Below are 21,834 nucleotides of genomic sequence, written 5' to 3'. Positions count from 1 at the left end.
ACTTAGGTAGAGTAAGACCAAAGAAAGTCTGCAGCGCAATAATTTGACAGCGAATTAAAAAACTATATATGGCAATGTTTCTAGCAGTCAGTAAACGTCATTCACTATGATATTTGTGTTTGTCAAAATCGTTTAAATATTCGTTGTGTTTTGTGATGACAGGATAAAACATGGTGAAACCTTACAAAACCGGCGTGCGGGAGTTACTTTTCCGCATGACGAATAATTTTACACTAGTAAAAAATCAGCACGAGGCGATTCAAGCTCAAAAACTACAATGTTTACAAAATTTGGAGTGGGTACGGGTACGTGGAACGAAACATCTTAATACTTGCACCATATGTAGATATATAATATTGGTTTCAATTAAGGTTTCACGGCAAATTGAACACACCTAATAGGTATAGGCATAAGTACTTACCTTATGAACTTCTTCTAACTAACATTTCGATAAACTCATTGGTACTAGCCGGGTTTTGAGCTCGAACCCACATACTCCATGCTTATGCTTATGGCATGGGTTCGCAAATTGCGGGCAATTTCTCCGTCAAACTAATTACGCCTTAATGGGAGTACAAGAGAAAGATGCCCGCAATTTGCGTACTTCGGTGTTCGCGGTAGGCCCTCCGTACCTATTTACCACTAGGCCGTCGCGGATATTACAAAAGCTCAATAATTTTAATGAAGCCAAATGTCACATTCTCCCGATGTTATTTATCAATATTAGTACATATATGTATACATATTAATAGTGACATCTACTCGTATAGTTCTAATTAATGTAATGTTGTAATATATTTAACCATAATGCACAGCTTAATTTTTTCATAGACGGTAAATATGATAGAAATTTCACAAGTATTAAGACTATTTAATCCATTTTCTTTGGTGTTGTCACATAGTGATTTTAAATAACTACTTTTAATCTGGCGCTGCAGACTTTCTTTGGTCTTACTCTACTTACTTAATTCGATTTGGCGATTTCGTAGAAAAAATGTGACGTCACACTAGGGGGGAGGGGTTTGCCAAATGTGACCAAGTGTGACAAGGAGGGGGGAGGGGTCAAAAAACTTAGAAATTCGTGTGACGTAATTAATGGATGACCCCTCGTTTGCGTCTTTCCTATAGCCTCCTAAGGCCCGATGTCCTACCTAGTACCTATTCAGTTCGTTGTAATTTAAACCATGTTCAATTGGAATAGAGTCGCTTTTGTTTTGTTTCGTTCAATTTTCAAAAAAACATCGTGAAGTATTTTTTTACGCTGCATCCTTAAAAGCGGAATACATTTTTTCAGTATTTGAGACTCGAATACTGAAAAACTGGATAAAATATGTAATTACCAGAGTTAACATTGTTTGCATTGTCCACAGAAGTGACCTTTTTCTAAAAGGTGTCGACCAAGTACGGTTACCATGAGTTGACACTTGACTATTCACTGATATATTGGTGCGATCGAGTTTACGCAGTTCGCTAGGGTAAATGTGAAATGTTAACTCATGGTACGGCTACAGATATAATTATTTACTCACCAATAAGTAAAGTATGAGGCACTGAGTGAGCTAATTTAACACATAACGTATGCACACGTCCGACGATACTCCAGATCTGAAACAAGAAGACATAAGTTTTAGCAAAATAGGGTATTTGACTGTATTTCAAATAAATTATTTTACACCATGCAAGAAATAAAACACCAGAAGATTAATATAGACAGCAGTTATTTTTAGGTACAACTTCTATTTTAAAATCCGTATAAAACTATAAAGAGTAGGTAATTTGATTGTGACGTCACATGCTAGTGTTTCATATAAATTCCATAGTAGCAAAATCGTTTTAATCTATCTAATCTAATACCTTTAAACGAGCAATTCTTGTATATTTATTTATTTATATGTAAGTATATATATTTCGGGGATCTCGGAAACGGCTCTAACGATTTCGATGAAATTTGCTATATGGGGGTTTTCGGGGGCGAAAAATCGATCTAATAATAAAACCTAGCGTTTTATCTCTGTGAAAACGCGCATTTTTTAGTTTTTATATGTTTTCCGAGCAAAGCTCGGTCTCCCAGATATTAGGTATAATCGGAGACATTCCCGGTGAACCACATTAAGGGCAAAAATCATGGAAACGTCTTAAAGACGGTCAGGCCTTATCATAAAAGTGATGACCAAAAGCATAGCACTTTTATTGATAAAGTAAATATTTTCGGAAATAATCGCTCCGAAAGAATAAGTTTTTGGCAAAAATTTCATTTTTAGTACAAGCTTTTATCGCTGACTGTACTTTTCTTACGACAGACAACTAATACTCATCGAGACAATTCTAAAAACCCCTAACACAATTAGGTTGCGTTGTTTCATCACAGAGTTCCTATGGCCACCTGTCTCCATCATCAGATCAGTTCGACAGTACCATATTATTGTATTGTCATCAGAACTACATACAGCTGCCGATTTTCATGACGCTACGATCCTTGGAAGATGGTTAAGGCGCTAGACGCTGTTTTTGGCCGAAAACTCTAACATTCTAGAGTCTATATCTTCTTAACCGTTCAACAAAAAAATATGAAAAAATATATATGATTTTACGTTTTATGTACAACATTTCTAACGTTTGACTTGTTCCCTATGACTTATAGTTTTTCCAAAAAAGGAACATTACGACAGGCCGTTTTGCGACTAACTTTGCCTATTTCTAGTAAACGGTTTATTCGATTAAAGTTATTTTTAGACTAGAATAATTGTTTTAACAGATACTACAAACGCAACGTAGAATAATGTTAATAAATATTATTTTTTTTAAGAAATCGAATATTTTTCAACATTTTGTGCGTATGTAGCTCGAAAAAGGCGTGGCCGGCAGTCGTGTGCTAGCTTTGAGACGAGGAGGCTGTGTCGCTCGTCGCTCCGTGCCTTCCTTGTATTCTGCATGCTTGTTCTGAGCCGAGGTGCTATAAAATTGGAGTTATTGTGGCCAAAGATTAAATAACTGCAGAATGTTGATTTGGTTGTGACGCGCTTTAGCGCGCGCAACACGGTGTTTCGCAGCCTATTATTACGAACGTAATGACAATATTTCCACTTATGTTTGAGAAAGCTTCATTTGAAATATATAAAAAATGTTTTCGAACATGCGCCGACATATTGCCATTAAAATTTAACGTTTTTAATAAAGTTCAATTTCTAAAAAAATTGATCAACATTGGCAATTTATGTTGTAGGTATATACTATATAGTTTGATTCAGAAACCATTACATTTTTAGGATTGTTACCCATTAAAATGATGTTAGTTTATTAAGTAAATCTGGGGGCACTGCCCCCGCCAAGTCGAGCAAAAAAAGAGGCACGGCCGTACCATCCTTTTCTCGAAGCGATTCAGGCCATTTTCGACGTCCTGTAATTTTGTGCTGGCTGAAGCTAAAATCCTGAATTTTCAGTAATATATAGGGCTAAACATGCTTAAGATATATTCTCAAAAAACATTCAATTTGAACTAGTAGTTTAAGAATTATTGTACGTCAAAGTTCCTTATTTTCGACACTGACACACTCACTCACTCACTCACTCACTCACCTACGATCATCATAATTCTAAGGTACTTCTAGTATATCCACAAGCTTCAAATTTTAAACATAAGTAGTTTTCAGCTTATCAAGCCATAGAAAACCTAAAAATATTGCAATATCAGTCACGTTTTAAAGATCTAAGAACTGCATAAGTAAGTTTGTAATCCCATATAAATATTTGCTATTACAAAGTTACTGTTGCAGTTCCTACAAATAGTAGGTAGTAAAGTAAAGGTACACTACGATGTACGATGTGAGTATGAATGAAGACGTGTTTCTTTATGATATGTGTATACATAGTATGAGTACCCGAAAAGAAGGACTACCTACAAAAAGAGATCCCATCAAAAACATTACATGTAAAAAGGTGCAAGTTTCGCAACGCTTCTACTACAAAAAAGTTTTGAGATGTAATGTGAAACCAAGTCGGTTATTTTAATCAGTGCCAGGGGGTGTTAAAACTGTATCAAATATATATCTTTAATTTGTAATACATATAATGACTTGGCAATCGCACATAATGCTTTACTCGTACCGTACTCGTAAATATGTGTAATGCTCGAACTGCAATTAGCGCTAGCGTTATGTTCAATTAAAAATATTTTTAATAGGTGACGATGATCCTTATGTCATTATATAAATATAGTACCATAGATTTGTTTTCTTTTTTTTTTAATTTTAATGTCGCAAGTATGCCCCAACAAATCTGTAATATGCACCTACTAGACACATCACATATAGCCCGTATTTCTAGGGAGGACCGATTGACTCACCAAATGATACATAATAATAATAATAAAATATATGTCGCAAGTATGCTTACAGCTTACAGAGAGTGGTCGTTGGCTGTATGTAATATTTCCTTTGTCAGTCTAATCTTAGTGAGCAAATTTAAAAGATATTTTAAATATTAGACAAAACAAAAAACCTAAGGTAGGTAATAAACACATTAAAAAATGTTGGCTGACGGCGTATTGCATAAAGTATCATTCTATGGAACTAACTATGTCAACAAAAGTCACTAGTAAATTCATTCATCAAGTTTGATTACTTACATAGTTAGCAAGTTCCATCGAATGACACTCTACCAATTCAATACGACGGTTATGTCAATTACACAAACGTGCAGCATGGTGCGTAACGGGATGGGTAAGTAATATATAATAATAATATAATTTTATACGGCGTTTTAAACAGGACGCGAGTCGTATTAACCGTGAAATGTAATTTACGACCTCCACTAAATGCATTATCTACTCATACTCAAACAACAAAATATCTGCAAACAAAAGGTATACGAGTATAGCGCCAACTGCACGCCTCTGGGCTGTATCTTATTCTTTGAACCTCGTGGCGGTGCAGCGATACAAAATTCACGTACGATCGCAGCGAGCGGGGTAAGCGGGTGGTGCGGGTACAGAGCGCTTAGCTCCGCCCTGACGCTCAAGGGCATTGGGCCTTCCAATCGTCTTAAATTAGTTACCTTAGATTCCATTACATAGTTACATACAGGTCGACCTAATAAAAGCTTGTTAAAAATAAATGTGTCCCCCCCAAAGCGCTGCGAAGGTACTCCATTATGCTTGTAAGTACAAGATACTAATAGCCCCCGTTTAGCCTATGCTGACAAAACTGTAACTACGTAACCCTACACCGAGCATGGCCCGACATGCTCTTGACCGGTTTTTTAATATTTATTATCTATGACCACGATCAATAACCCTAACCTTAAGTTTACACGCGTCCATTGTTCATGGTATCGTAAATTATTGCTAATATAAGTTATAACAGACCTGTCTATAGTGTCTATAATTATCATGGCTCAATTATTTCGAGCAATAAAAAAAAACAGGTACTTATTTAATAATATCTAATTACAAGACCTTATAAAATAAAAAGCGGCCAAGTGCGAGTCGGACTCGCCCATGAAGGGTTCCGTATTTAGGCGATTTATGACGTATAAAAAAAAAACTACTTACTAGATCTCGTTCAAACCAATTTTCGGTGGAAGTTTACATGGTAATGTACATCATATATTTTTTTTAGTATTATCATTCTCTTATTTTAGAAGTTACAGGGGGGGGACGACACACATTTTACCACTTTGGAAGTGTCTCTCGCGCAAACTATTCAGTTTAGAAAAAAATGATATTAGAAACCTCAATATCATTTTTGAAGACCTATCTATAGATACCCCACACGTATGGGTTTAATGAAAAAAAAATTTTGAGTTTCAGTTCGAAGTATGGGGAACCCCAAAAATTTATTGTTTTTTTTTCTATTTTTGTGTGAAAATCTTAATGCGGTTCACAGAATACCAAGTTTTACTTACCAAGTTTCAACAGTATAGTTCTTATAGTTTCGGAGAAAAGTGGCTGTGACATACGGACAGACAGACAGACGGACAGACGGACAGACAGACAGACAGACAGACATGACGAATCTATAAGGGTTCCGTTTTTTGCCATTTGGCTACGGAACCCTAAAAGCGTCTGTCTATCTTCTACGTTCGCGATAAACTCAAAACTACTGCGGTGGCAGCATGGTTCCATTTTTATCACCTTTCACTATGCCCGTCACTTTCACACTTACATATTTGTTAGAACGTGACAGGCATGGTGACAGGCGATAAAGTGCGACCGTGCTACAGTGCCAGAACGGATTTTCATGTGGATTTCACCTATCAATATTAGTAAGTTTCAAACTCGATGGGTAGGGTGATAGGTGTCATCACCATATTTATAACCTAAAACGCTAAATCTCGCTAAACTTGATTGAAATGACACCTGTCAGCGCACCCGTCGAGTTTGTACTTAATGGAAGGTTTAATTTGTGAAACCCGTGCGAAGCCGGGGTGGGTCGCTAGATCTAAATATGATACATACATTTAATTTAGAAAATATTCATCCATTAAACAATGACAGAACACAATTATGATTATAATGAGTAAAGTGGAGTTCAATACAAATTGCGAATCATGAAAACAAACCAATTATGATATTTTGACCAGTTTATATACATCAAATATTTTACTATTAGAAATTTTAGTTAATACATGTTATTTATTAATATTTCAGTGAAAGCAGCCTTCGTAAAAATCTTAGGTAATCTGTAAAATGCGAACAAAATCTGTCATATTTGTTTACATATTTTCAATTTTTATTGTATTCTTTCACATTTATGTTTTAATGGGATATTATTAACCATTATTAACCATATTATTATACATGCATTCATTTTTATAACAAGTTACCTGAGGATGCTTTAAGATTACCCTTTCCAGCAGCTAAGAATTACTTAAAAAAGTCATTGATGTTGAAGGCTTATTACCGGTCCCATATTGGGATACCATGTAGGGTTGGAGCCGGTGTAGCTTTATTTAACGTTCATAAGCGCATTGTAATTATGCCTACTTGAATAAACTATCTTTTATCTTATTATAATAAGGGAGCTCTAGCTTTTGAATTTATTTCCCAAATATGTTATTATTGTTGTAAATAAGCCTAATATTAACCAGTGGAGCGCCCAGAACCCAGCGGCGGTAGCACGGTCGCATTTTTATAGCATGTCACCATGCCTGTCACTTCTAATAAGATAATATTATAACTGCTAAATTTACGGGCATAGTGACAAGCGATAAAAATTTAACCATGCTGCGCCCGCAGAACAGTATGGAGTTAGTACCACACGTGTAGTAAAAAAAAAAATGTTTAAATTTTAACGCATTCAGTGCCGAAAACCCGCCTATCGGGTATTTTATGATTTCGTTTCCAGGCCGGACGACCCGATAGTCGTACTACATCTTTATATGATGATTTATATTTAAATTTTTGTTGCCTGATGTCGCGGATGTCTTGTTTGGCTGGGTGGCATTGAATGTGTTAATAACATGCTACTAGTTGTTCCAGGTGTTGACCAGAGGCCCCACAGGAATCCGCGGCGCCCTCCACGGGGACCTCACTGCCTTTGATAAGCACTGGAACCTGGTGCTTACTAATGTACTCGAGGTGTACCGCAGGAAGGCTGTCAGGAAACTCAAGGACCCACCCGCGGGCGGTAAGTACATACCAGGGATGTTGCGAACATCCGCATCCGCATCCGCAACCGCGGAACATCCGCATTATTTTCAACATCCGCATCCGCATCCGCATCCGCATAAAATCGATGCGGAGCTTATGCGGATGCGGATGTCGAACAAGTCGGTACAAGAACGTCTTAGCGGCGGCATAAGTGCTAGGTAATTTCGTCATTACCTATAACGAAATCGTCTAGATCCAGAAAAGTCGGCGAAGTTACTGTTTATTAAATATAACGCACCTATATTCTTGCTCAAATACTAAACGTTTGGTTTTTTTAATAAAAAAATACTAAAAATGTAATATTTAACGTTTTCTAAGTACCTAATCTTGACATCCGCATCCGCATCCGCATCCGCGGATGTGAGCCTTTAAAAATCCGCATCCGCATCCGCATCCGCGGATGTCAAAAAATCTGCATCCGCAACATCCCTGGTACATACAACTAATTTAATTTCCGTAATACAATTTTTTACCCTCTTCGCCATCGAATCGCATTGTGTCTCTTTATCACTCTTCCATATTAGTGACAATGACAGTTGCGTTTCGAAGTTTTTGAAGTTTCACTCGCAACATAATCGGATCAAGCCAACTCTGTACAGAGTTTTCTTGATACCTATAAATATAAATATGACGTTTACAGTCTCATTTTTACACTTTGTCACTTAAAAGTGTGCTGAATTCACTTAGACGGACTTTATCGTTTTGTTTATTCCATTTGCCGGCTTTGAATCTGTGTGGATCAACTTTGTTTGTTGTTATTTTGCCTCGTCAGCCAAGCGAGAGTTGTAGCATAGATTTTTAGAAGAAATATGCCTATTAGTAGAACGCCTATGGGCTTATAACTGCCATAAAAAGGCATGTTTGTTTATTCTATTTAAATACCATAAACATTGGTTTTAAGAGTGACCCAGGGGCGACTGTAACCACGGCTACGAGTGACAAATAAAGTTGATTCACCCAACAGTTTTAACCCAGAACCCCTGTTTCAGGCCGTCCAGTACCCCAAGGGACAGCTGACATGATCTCCCCCCTGCCTGAAGAGGTGGTGTCCTCGAAGGGTCAGAGGATCTTCGAGTGTTCCCGACACATCCCCCAGCTGCTAGTGAGGGGCGAACATATCGTTCTAATAAATGTGGTGGATCAGTATAGAACTAAATAAGCGATGTGTCGCGGGTACAAAGGATATTCTTATTTATTTATTTAGTCGTATGGCAATTATGTACATTGAAGGCAATCAGAGTGTAGCCTTGAGGTTACCAAGCCAAGCAAACAAGTCTTCAAGTGTCGCAGGGACAAAGGATCTTCGAGTGTCCCGCCACATCGCTCAGCTGCTAGTGATCGAACACGTCGTTCTAATAAATGTGGTGGATCAGTATCGAACTAAATAAGAGATGTGTCGCAGGGACAAAGGATCTTGTGTCCCAAGTCGACACATCCCTCAGTTGCCAGTGCATGTTGTTCTAATAAATGTGGTGGAGCAGTATCGAACTAAATAAGCGGTGTGTCGCAGGGAGAAAGGATGTTCGAGAGTCCCGATACATCCCTTAGTTGCTAGTGAGCGAACATGTCGTTCTAATAAATGTGGTGGATCAGTATCGAACTAAATAAGCTGTGTGTTGCAGGGACAAAGGATGTTTTTGTTTCCTGACACTCAGTTGCTAGTGAGCGAACATGTCGTTCTAATAAATGTGGTCGATCAGTATCGAACTAAAATAAGCGAGTTTATCTTCAAAGTAAAAAGTTTATCTTTATGCTGGCCGTAATTTGCGGTTTTAGAATGCAGCATAGAGGGTTTATGATATGTGTGCAGTATAAACTGAAATAGATTTCGTGGCTCTTTCAACCAAACAATTCAATATCTAAGTATCCGGCCTTAGTTTCACCACTCTGACCACTGTCACCTGACACTGACAATTTTCTGTACATTTCCGGGTCGATAAGTAAGGACAGTGTGTAGCGTCAATATTTACTTGGACTAGCAATGTACGGCGAATTGTCATTGCCATTTGCCAATTGTCAAGTTGATGAAATAGGTGGCAGGAGTCCAAAGACTTTGAAATTTGGATATCTGCTTCTGATATAAAGTCTGTATACACGTATATCATCGATATTATGTAATAAAAAGCCCGAATCATGTCTACTTCGTCCAATAGATATAAGTAAATAGCCAATAATGGGAATAAGTAGAAAAATCTTAAACTCAAGTAACCCAACCAGCCGGGCTAGCACATGATTGGCGCGACAGTATCTCGCGGCGAGATAGACTACCCATCCCTCTTTTATTAACACATGTAGTTAGAAAAAGACGGGTAGTCTATCTCGCCGCGAGATACTGTCGCGCCAATCATGTGCTAGGGGTGCTGGGGGCCTAGCCAAAATGACAATCGACGATACAAAACTGGCTTATGCCTTTTGTAATAAGGTTAACGAACTGTCAGTTAACAGTGTGGACGATGGTACTGCTGGTGAAGCCCATAGAATATTTTGTTATGTCTATTATTTTTTGGTAAATATTATTAACCCTTTGACAGCCAAAGACGTCAACTGACGCGCGCGGCTACAGCCTCACATCAACCTTCGTGCATTCCGACAAGGTCCACGATGACGCTCGATCGACTTGGCATTCAAAGGGTTAACTCGGGTTAAATAAACAATGCTTATTCTTGTTATTGGTCAGAGCTGGGTTGAAGAGCCATGAGGTTTTATTGCTGAGGAAACCTGAATCAGTTTCAGAACTACACCTTTATATATCTCTTGGCATATCTTGCAAGGGCAAGTAGGCATACTAAAGAATACAAGGCTGGTAAATCCTTTAGTATTGTTTATATACGAGTAAGCTCTGGTGGCCTATATTATTTAAGTTTTAAATTACACTTTATTATTTGGGATTTTTTATTTTCTACTCAGTATCACGAGTTCCATATGGGAGAAAAAAAGTGTCCATGCATTTTACGTTCCTTCCATTCCGTTACCGTCATCAATGTCTATGAAAATTGGTAACGGAATGGAAATAAAAGTCTTGAGACACTTTTGCTCCTGTTAGGTTCGAAAGAGCTTCGTGATCCGAAATCTGAAAAAAGTGTAGTGTAGGGTAGGTACAACTGTAAATATAAATGGCCCTGGTTTATAATTATAAGACTTAGAGCGACAACATGTAGTTTTGATACGCCTCTTTAAAATAGATTGTTTTTTAAAGACCTTCTAAGACACTTGAAATTTGTATACATATTTTTAACGTTGCGGCCATCATAACATACATGTTAGAATACTAGCACTAATTAGCTTAATTAGTTATTAGGTACAACCTACCGAGTACATTAAGGCGTCTGTTCTTTTAATAACTTTGAAATTGTTACTTAAGTAAGACTTTATGTTTAGGTGTGTAAGTTAAAAACTTATTAAGTACTGAACGTTTCTCTTCTCTTTTTTGTGGCTATTAGCCGCTTCAAAAAAAAATTTATTCTGAACGTTCCACTTGTTGTATTTTGTAGCTATAGATGGTCAAGCAGATTTTGCCAGTAGAAAAAGGCGGCAAATCTGAAAAATGTATAGGCGCGAAGGGGTATCGTCTCATAGAAAATTTGAATTTCGCGCCTTTTTTTAAGATTTTTTGCTTGGTCAGCTTTATTTACAGCTGCCAAAAAAATTAAAAACTTATTAAGTATTCTGAACGTTTCTCTTATTATTGTATTTTGTAGCTATTTGACGCTGCCAAAAAAATATAACTTATTAAGTATTCTGAACGTTTCTCTTGTTGTTGTATTTTGTAGCTATTTGACGCTGCCAAAAAAATATGTGACGTCCCACGGGAAAAGGTACCTTATGGGCGTTTCTAGTTTCGGAGATATTCAATGTTTTGTAAAAAGGTGAAAAAATGCTCAATTTCTTTTTATTGTGTGATTTGAAACCTTAATGCTTAACGTTTGTTTACCTGTTTCTATTTTTGTTATAAGTGACTTATAAGCCTAGTAATGTCGTTTAAAAGTTTAGTAGAAAAGGTACCTTACGGAAAAGTTATTGAAAATTCCCAAAAAGAACTAGTCTATACGAGAAAAGAAGTTTGGTAGAGAAGTGTATTTGCATTCAGAAAAACTAATTTGATAATTTCAGTTCTGGTCGGGGGGCCTAGCCAATATTATAAACGTACATCGACCGACATTACAAATCCGAGTAGCCTGCTATTATACCAAAGTTACTCTCGTCAAGTCTTTCTTAACTAGAATAATCTTCATTTGGTTCAGTCGTATGCGTAAATCTGCCATTAGTTTGCTGAAAAATGCCAATACCCGACGCATTCCTATAGGTAATATCTGAGGTCATCGAACCTCAAAGCCGCTTGTCTACAATGCAACCAAAAAATATTATTGATAAGAAATAGACGATTTATACCATCTTAACTCCAAAATATTATTAGTTTATCCTAACTGTTCCATCATCATCAATGCCTCATCATGTAACTTAACCACAAGGTACCTTTTCTTTACATACAAATTATTGGTATTTTTTAAGATTATTATGACGAGGAACTAATGAAATTTGTGGCAGTTTAATGTAAATTAAGATTTTCAATTCATAAAAGATAAACTTCAATGTAATTGATGTTTTGTAGTGATGTATTATTAAATTTATAACCATAAGGTACCTTTTCTTAAATGTATGGAGCAAAGACCGTTATTGTTATGTAAGTTTAAAGTGGCATAAGAGGTTAAACACAGTATTTAGTTGCGGTTTTAGGACTTATTTGATTTGAATGACTGAATTTCTTTCATATGTGCTCAGAAAAATTGATTGTGGGTCAGATAAAAAGTAAAAAATATTAAATTTTGTGATTTTACATGAAAAAGTCAGAAATTACATTTTCACGTCTAAATCGATTTTTTTTTTTGCTTAAACTGTCTCTCAGAGTCGTTTTCTAATAGATAAATTTAAATCTTGAGAGCCCATTATAATCAATCGTGAAAATGAAACAAAACTTTATTTTCAAGAGATTGGTTAGTATACACATAAATCGGTCGATATCAAAGGTTTCTATTTATATTACAGAACAAGTCGCAACATTTTTTTAATCTCAGGAGTCTAAAGTATTATTATTTGTAGTCAACTATGTAACTTACTTCAGGAACATAGTTTTTTAGGTGGCTAAACTTAAAACTTCTCTATCGTAAAGTTGCTCATTTTACAACATTATTTTCAAAAAATTATTATATCTCTGTAACTCCACAACTTAGGAGGTTGATCTTTTGAGTTATCGATAGCTTATTTATTGTAGATTACTGGGGTATGCATAACTCCATACCCGCCATAAGGTACCTTTGACCATGGAACGTCACATATAACTTATTAAGTATTCTGAACGTTTCTCTTGTTGTTGTATTGTAGCTATTTGACGCTGCCAAAAAAATATAACTTATTAAGTATTCTGACCGTTTCTCTTGTTGTTGTATTTTGTAGCTGTTTGACGCTGCCAAAATAATTATAAACTTATTAAGTACGTTTCTTTTGTTGTTGTTGTATTTGCATGTCTCTATGTAATATTCTTAATATAGTTAACTGTAGATCTGCTTGGTAAAATACCATAAGTATTTGATTGGTAACTTTTGTATAACAAATCCCACCTGTGAAATATTCTTGATATAAGCTTCATAAGTGTCATATGTTATTAACATTTATGTTATTTGGACCAATATATACTTACTCATATACATATTCTTGTACAAAACAAATAAAATGCATCAGTACATATTATGTAATCTGTCGACTTGCGTTTTCTTTTACCGTGTAAGTAGTTGGTTTCAAAAGTTATGTCAGTACCATGTTATATTCGACAGAAGCGTTTCTGGTAACTGTAATTTTATTTTGCATCATATTTCTAGAGCATATAGTAATGGACCCTATAATGGACGTGGAACCGGTAATGGGACATAAAACCACAAATCCTCTAAAATAAGTATGTAAAAGTAGTTTATAAACACTGGCAATATTTTACCATAAATAAGAGTCATAGAGCTGTTTAAGTTTGACTTTTTATTAATTTCGGTTACTTTTTAAGAAATTGGCGCCAACCCAAAAGTTGTCGTGTCACTGGAAAAAATAACCAGTAAGAATTCTTAACAACTTCGCTAAGAGAGGTGAGTTCATATATTAAATTGTAATTAATTATTACTTGGTGTAAACTAGAATGTGTTTTGTTAATTGCATCTACCATGAGATAAGGTATACAACACATTATGTTGTGACTCTAGAGATGTATAAAAAATAGTGGTATTTTGCCTAATCCCATTATAGGAGCTGTAAAACTGCATACCTCCTATGATGGGATAATTTACATAATGATGCTTGCCATGGCGTAATTTCATGTTTAAACAATACAGAAGTATAATGTAGTTACTCGTACGAACTATGTCAGGAGGTCTCCTCGGACTTCGGATAAATTAATATCGTTTTTACAAAATTTTATTTAACTTGCCCTGTAGTTTCTATACAGGATGGATTTTCTTTTTGGGTCAGTGAGTGCAGCCAACAGATCCTGTGCTGCGACGAGAAAACGGTCTTAGAAAACCTTCCCTCGATTTCAAATTAATGAAGATTGGCTTTTACAGATTTTGGAAAAAACATACAGGGTGCGAGAAAAAGGTAATTTTTGACAAACTTTTTTTTGATGCCAATCGATCCCATTCCTATTGAGGATCAAAAGCTGCTATGGAACTAAAAAAAATTTCCGGCTAGAAAAGCCACAAATCAAGAAAAACTTTTCCCATACAATTTGTATGAAAATAAAAACTTTTATTTTTCACATGCTATTTTTCTATGCCAATTGATTCCATTCCTATCTAGTATCAATAGTTTCTTTGGGGTCAACTTACGGTAATGCACTAAAAAGCCACAAATTAATAAAAACTTTTTCCATACATTTACTATGGAGAAAATGAGAAATTTAATTTTTACCCCAAAAAAACTATTGAGACTGGATAGGAATGGAATCGATTGGCATACAAAAATAGCATGTGAAAAATAAAAGTTTTCATTTTCATACAAATTGTATGGGAAATGTTTTCCTCGATTTGTGGCTTTTCTAGCCGGAAATTATTTTTTTGTTCCATACAAGCTTTTGATCCTCAATAGGAATGGGATCGATTGGCATCAAAAAAAAGTTTGTCAAAAATTACCTTTTCCTCGCACCCTGTATGTTTTTTCCAAAATCCGTAAAAGCCAATCTTCATTAATTTGAAATCGAGGGAAGGTCTTCTAAGACCGTTTTCTCGTAGCAGCACGGGATGTGGTAGCTGCCCTCACTGACCCAAAAAGAAAATCCATCCTGTATTAGTTAGTGTGGTTCAAATCTTGGAAATGGCATTTGAGCCACTTTCGGATTTCCGATTGAGTTGAAATTTTGGATACGTATGCAAATCGGATGACAATGCAATCGGGTGACACAAATGACTAATAACTAGTTTTTTGCCAAAAACTTATTCCCTATTCCAATATCTTATACTGATAGGGTATGCCCATTATAGGGGGCCCATTACTGGATCCACGTCCATTACCGGGGTTCCATTACTGGAGCTTTGGTGTCCATGACTGGAGAAAAAACACATACTTTTAATTTATTAATTATGTGGAAATTGACTGCAGTATCTTTGATACAACACGCCTGAAACATGAAAGAAGGATAGGATATTCATCTTTTAACAAGCTAAGCGGTAGAACTTTTACATGTATCAGGGAAATATCACAAATACTCCAAATTTCCCCTTAAATGTCCCATGACTGTATAGTTTAGTTTTACGGCTCTTTCGCATAACTTTTTTAGTCAAGTGTGTGTATAAAAGACACCGTATAATATAAATAGGTACTAAAATATTATGGGCCAATCTTACACAAATCGAACTAAACCCACAGTAAGGTCATTAAGGCTTGAGATACTTAGATTCGTAGAATACATAACAAATACTCGTATCCGTGATAATGATAAAACACAAATAAATGCCATAGCAGGATTTGAATCCAGGACCCCGGCTTCCACCAACTAGGCTAGGAGGCCGTTAAAATACCGAGTAGATTTCCGCGTTGGGAATAGTTTTTGTATGTATGTATGAATGGGAGCGGACGGGTGCGATGCCCGGGGAGTGAAAACAAGGGAACAATAGGAGGTGGACGATCGGACTTCCCATAGCCCCCATAGGCACAATAAGCGACATAAGTTATACACACAGGTCAACAGAAAACTGGCAAATTTTATTCCTTACCCTTAACACTTTCAGAGCCAAGCGCCCTATTTCCAAGTGTGTTCTTGGCAGTGAATATACACGATTATTAGTTCGATGGTAAATCATCTAAAAACCAAATACTAAAATAAAACATTATTTGCAGCGTTATAATAATATAGATCTACTAGCGACCCGCCCCGGCTTCGCACGGGCTACACAAAACCTTAACAAATTATGCACCTAAAACCACATGAAACCATTCAGTAGTTTTTGAGTTTATCGCAAACATACATATATACAAACAGAGAGGCGCGGTGAGGGACTTTGTTTTATCTATAAAGGTGTAGGTCGTACTCGGTCGTACTAGGTAGTGAAACACTATTGTACAGTTTTGTCTTATAATTAATTTGTTGATTTTTCTTCATGGTGTAGTAGGTACCTATGTTTTGTCAACACACCAGAAATGTAGGTAACGTCAAGGATTACTGTGCCTTCGCACCCGTGATCGTAGGAGGGGAATCTACTAGGACAGCACGAAATACCAAGAAAATCACCAACTTGATAATTGCCATCTGACAGTGACAAATTTTTGTAAATCTCTGGGTTGGTAAGAAACCTAGACCTAGTGTCAAAGTTTACTTGTTCTTCCAGCGACTTACAGTGAATTGTCATTGTCAGGGGCAAGGCAATTGTCAAGTTGGTGTAACAGGCGGTTTTCTTGTATCATGGATTGGTTTTTGAGTAAAGCCGGTGGGCGGTTGGGCCAGCGCCAGCCATCGGCCATTGTCTCACTACAAATAGAAGCTGATCGCAAAAGGATCAGACCAATAACAAGAATCACCAATTATTTATATTACCTTGATTTGATACAAAAAGTGAAAGTTAAAGTTTTATTATGTTTGTTTAATTATCCGTTGTTAACGAATTATTGATGACTCGTATTACGTAGGTACGTCCTCGCAGGCAACGGTCAAACGTTTGGGACACACGTATCATAACAACACACACTGTATTGTTTTATATATATCACAATGCCGGGAAGGTGGCATGGGAATCCTAAAGATGTGGGATTTGTTTTAAATGCGATTTTGTTACGATACGTTCGATCTTGAGAACTTCTCGGTGCGTAGCCGACATACCAATCGTAAACGAGTGGTTTTTTATTCTCTTTTTGGTACTTTTTTCACTGACTTACCTACCTAAAGTGTCATTCTATGGAACTTGCTAACTATGTAAACAAACCGCCATATTGAAACTAAAAAAATATGAATTTACGAGTGACTTTTGTTAACATAGCAAATTATAGACCAGCGTCGGGGACTTCAAAGGTTCCTTGACATGAAGCTGAGTGGAGACGATTTCAGGAACATTAGTTAAGGTTAAATTAAGTGTTTTTGAATAAAGCATCTTCTATTCTATTCTATTATACAGGATGCGTCCTGTGGCAGGAGCAATAAAAAGGCTGCACTCCTCAAACTGACCAACATTTGTTCAGCAACTTTAAAAATTATGAATCATTTAGACTTCCTCTTTTTCGTACAAAATAAATATTGCCTTCAATGTGTCACGCTTTAAACATAACAAAATTTGCAATACATTGCGTCAATAAAATTTAAAGTGTTAATAAAAATCAAACCATGAGTTATTTTCAAAAGTTGCTGAACAAATGTTCAAGCGCAAAAAGCGAAATTTCGCGCCTGCGCGGAAAAACGCGGGCGGCGCGGGGTCGGCGCCCGCGCGCGGTGCGACGCCCGGGGCTGGGGAACACGGGACAATAGTTCCGCATCTGGCCGCGTGCGTTAGAGGCAACGTGGTTTTCAAACTTACAGGCTCATTTTCTGGATTTTCTTATGGTTAAAAATAGTTATTTTCGATACAAGTGCGAAAAAGAGAAAATTCGAAACGAGTGGCGATAAATTTACCTTTTCGCACGTGTATCGAACAACGTTTTACAGTAGGTACATACCTATGGCACTTTAAAGTTTCGACATACGCACGGTACCTAATTCTACCTATAAAGATTCCCCATGAAATTTTTAAAATAAGTATTTCTCCGAAGGCCCACAAGTTAAGTACGTACCAGTTTGGTCTGGATTTTCTTTTAGGTTAAAAGTGGAAGAAAATCAGGCCTTACCTTACTTTTCGGCTTAAAAGTATAGCTCTATCGAACTTAAACCTCATGATATACCTATTTTAATAGAACGACTAAGATCTTCTTTCAATCAATTTTGTCTGGATTTTCTTTTGGGTTAAAAGTGTAAGAAAACGAGCTTCTTACCGACTAGGCTTTAAAGTCCAGCTCTAAAAGTTAAAATTATCCCCAAAAAAGTTTTCATGAATGACTATTTGCATTGACATAAAGTTTAGTTCAAATCTAATTGCCATATATATAAAACTTCACATAGAGTCAGCAGCAGAAGTTGCTAAGCGGGCGAGGTGTTCAAAATGATCTTGACGCGACTTTATTGTTAAGGGAATAAGGGAGTATCAAGGTAATTGTGAACGCTCGTCCGCTTAGCAACTTCTGCTGCTGACTGTACCTATGTAGATTTTCGCAAATTCTGTGTAACCTCTTACTAATCAGCTGAACCTAAGCCAATACTTTTTCGTGCTTCTATATAAATATATGTTTAATAAAAATGGAAACTATAATTAAGTCTAGAATAAAATAAGAGAAGAAAGAGTAACTATATTTTTTGTATGACCGTTTGTTTCATATTTAAATAAAAAATAAATAGGTAAGTTGGGTGGCAATGCAATAATCTTCTACCTTTAAACAAGCAATTCTTGTTTATTTATTTATATGTACATATACATATATATTTCGGGGATCTCGGAAATGGCTCTAAAGATTTTGATGAAATTTGCTATATGGGAGTTTAGGGGGGCGAAAAATCGATCTAGCTATGTCTTATCTCTGGGAAAACGCGCATTTTTGAGTTATTGTATGTTTTCCGAGCAAAGCTCGGTCGCCCAGATATTAATAATTATGGTACCATCGAGCTGATCGTGTACACAGGGGCCACTTGTGTACACCCTAGGAACTATAAAACAACGCAACCTAATTTTATTGTGTTTGGGTTTGTTAGAATTGTCTCGATGAGAAATTACTTGCCTGTTGAAATAATAGTACAATCAGCGATAAAAGCTTGTAACAAAAATAATAACCGTTTGTTTTTGTTTTTTATTAGCTCTCGTTTCGAATAAAGGGTGTAAAGAAAAAAAAATGTAATCTTCAAATGAAAAATTGATGCAATTAAATACAAATACAAATATCTTTATTCAGTAATAAAGGACATATTTTAGCTTACATTTTAGTTCACAACTAATAAACATAAACTAAGAAAATAATGACGTATACTTGGTCAACCAGATCCTGATTCCTGACAGTAGAAAAAGGCGGCAAATTTGGCGCGAAGGGATATCGTCCCATAGAAAATTTGAGTTACGCGCCTTTTTTTACTGACAAGATTTGGTTGACTAGCTATAGTTACAACACAGACCAACCCCAATCCCTAAGTCTTTAGAATAAGGTCTATAATTGGTCAGTTAACTGCACTATTATTAAGTTAATTGATAAGAATGATAAGGATTTTTGGATTTTAGGGTTACTAGAATATAAAGCTACTTTTAATTTAAATAATTATCAGTTTTTATTATTAATATCTGGGTGACCGAGCTTCGCACGGAAAACATAAAAAAACTCGAAAATGCGCTTTTTCCCAGAGAAAAGACCTAGTTAGATCGATTTTTCGCCCCCAAAAACCCCCATATAGCAAATTTCATCGAAATCGTTAGAGCCGTTTCCGAGATCCCCGAAATATATATATATATATATATATATATAAATAAACAAGAATTGCTCGTTTAAAGGTATTAGATTAGATAGATAGATTCTATTTTCTGTAGGAGTGATAGGCAGCTTTTTCCTAAAGCATTCAGTGACAGCTATACTTACGGACCCGTTTTTCATATTTGCCTGCACCATCCCAACACATGCTGGATATGTCAAAGTTTTTTGGCTGTTTTATCCTCCTTTTTAATACACTCTTGATTTGAATCCATTAATAGTCGAGAGAACGGTACTGCAGGACGTATGGTGGTCTTATTTTGCTCATCGTCTATTAAAAATTTCACTTTTTGTACGAAGAAAATTGTATGCTTTTTGACTTGGCCTAATAGAAATTAATAACGCAAATTTTCAGTTTAGCTATCCTAACTTTTGAACGAATCTAAATACAAATGTATTTTGTTTATAGTTCGTTTCACTTAGCCGAATATTTACCCCAATTTTTCACGATAAATACGACGGGCATGCGGGGGCGGGCGCAAATTCTCTTAACAATATTTCTGATGGGTCACTTGTTCCTAGAGGTCTGCCGCTACGAGACCTCTGTTCAAGAGACAAATTACTAAATTAGTAGAATATTTTCTGGCCATTTGGAACAGACCAAATTTCAGTGATCTCTTCTATTCAGCGGTGTAACGTCGCATGGCGCAAAACCAGAATTATTTGCACTAAAATATATAATCTAATAATAGGACTTTTAAATGCGATAAGAAAGCCGTCGTCATCATGCTTAGAAATAAAATTACAACCGTTTGAAATTGACAGTTTTTTTTCGGCACAGGCCTTATGCACTAGCTAGAAAGTGTTAACATTGCCTTTCTTTTTCCTAAATCCCAACCCAGTTTCCCTTAATCTCGGCCCAGCACTATCCTCCAGCCAACGTTAGATCGGGCGAACTTTCCCCGCGTGGTAAAAATAGTGTGTTGCGCAACCAGGCCGTTGCACCGGCCGGCGGCACCGCGTGCATCTGCCGCTAACTGGCGGTTAACAGATAGACCCAGTTTTAACTATTACACGGATTATAAAAATCCACGATTTAAGCCTCATCGTCATCGAATACTAAAGATGTGGGGTGTATTGTATAGGGTAAAAATACAAGAAGATGTGGGGTGTATTGTATAGGGTGGCCATTTTTGCCATATAATCCTTGAAGTGGCAGGGACCTATAGGAGGCAAACGAGGAGAGAAATCACCTGATGGTACTCAATTACCGTCGCCTTTAGACATGTGCAACACCAAAGCAAGCAAGTGCGTTGCCGACATTTAAGATGGAGGCACGCTCTTTTCTTGAAGGTTTGAAGGTCGTATCGGTTCGGAAATACCGCAGGCGACAGTTCATTCCACAGTTTAGCTGTGCGAGGCAGGAAGTTTCTGGAGAAACGCACAGTTGAGGACTGCCAACCATCCAAGTGGCGAAGATGGAAATGTGACATCGCGTAGAGCGATGGTGGAAAGAAGCGGCAGGTAGATTAATACCCACGTTTGCGGATTCGATTAAGGCCCACTTGCACCATTCCACTAAATCTGTAGTTACCATGGTTACCAGTACAACTTGACACTGGTCTAACGGTTTAACCGCATAACCCCGGGTTAGTGGAATGGTGCAAGTGGCCCTAATATGTCGCTGAAGATTATAAATATAATTACTAGTAGGTACACATAAAACATTAGTTTTTTGCTCGAACTAAAAATAATCGAGGGTTAATTTTGAATTAAAAATAAGATTCAATGATATATTTTTTTCTTCAATACGCATATATAAGGGTAAAGTGTTAATAGTACTTCATTAAGTTATATGATGCCGAAGGTTGATACGATTAACAACTCGCTGGCATTGGGCGCATATATATACATAATTTAACTATACATACCTCTATATATGACGGAAGTATACTGGTTAACCTTATATGTAATCGAGGCTTCAATGTATCGTGGCAAAAAGTTGGAAAACAACTCAAGTGAAAAGGCATTTATGGGTAAAAAGTTAATTGTCATTAGTTTATGTTGTTGTGTATGATATGATTTGTAATCTATAAATATGTGCCTACCTGCGCCATAGATTAAGCTTGCAGCGGCCTATAGTTTAGTTAGTTATAGTTAATAGTTTCAAATTTAGCGTCCATGTTCGC

The 21,834-nt window shown here is 36.5% G+C and overlaps 2 protein-coding genes across 5 annotated transcripts in view; one reads left to right on the top strand and one right to left on the bottom strand.

The window, feature by feature from the left end:
* The window catches only part of LOC134661541 (U7 snRNA-associated Sm-like protein LSm11), a 76,980-nt gene extending 67,890 nt beyond the window's left edge, over positions 1-9,090 (top strand). Inside the window, exons 3-5 of the mRNA XM_063517673.1 lie at positions 7,478-7,625; positions 8,638-8,821; positions 8,939-9,090. Of these exons, the coding sequence (XP_063373743.1) occupies positions 7,478-7,625; positions 8,638-8,807 (318 nt within the window). The 3' untranslated portion in view covers positions 8,808-8,821; positions 8,939-9,090. The remainder of the gene's footprint in view (positions 1-7,477; positions 7,626-8,637; positions 8,822-8,938) is intronic.
* LOC134661531 (ecdysone-induced protein 74EF) overlaps positions 1-21,834 on the bottom strand; it is a 324,468-nt gene that overhangs the window by 251,772 nt on the left and 50,862 nt on the right. The window lies entirely within an intron of this gene.

The sequence above is a fragment of the Cydia amplana genome, chromosome Z (genome assembly GCF_948474715.1).
Source record: "Cydia amplana chromosome Z, ilCydAmpl1.1, whole genome shotgun sequence".
Taxonomy (NCBI): Eukaryota; Metazoa; Arthropoda; class Insecta; order Lepidoptera; family Tortricidae; genus Cydia; species Cydia amplana.
This window is presented reverse-complemented; position numbering and strand designations above follow the sequence as displayed.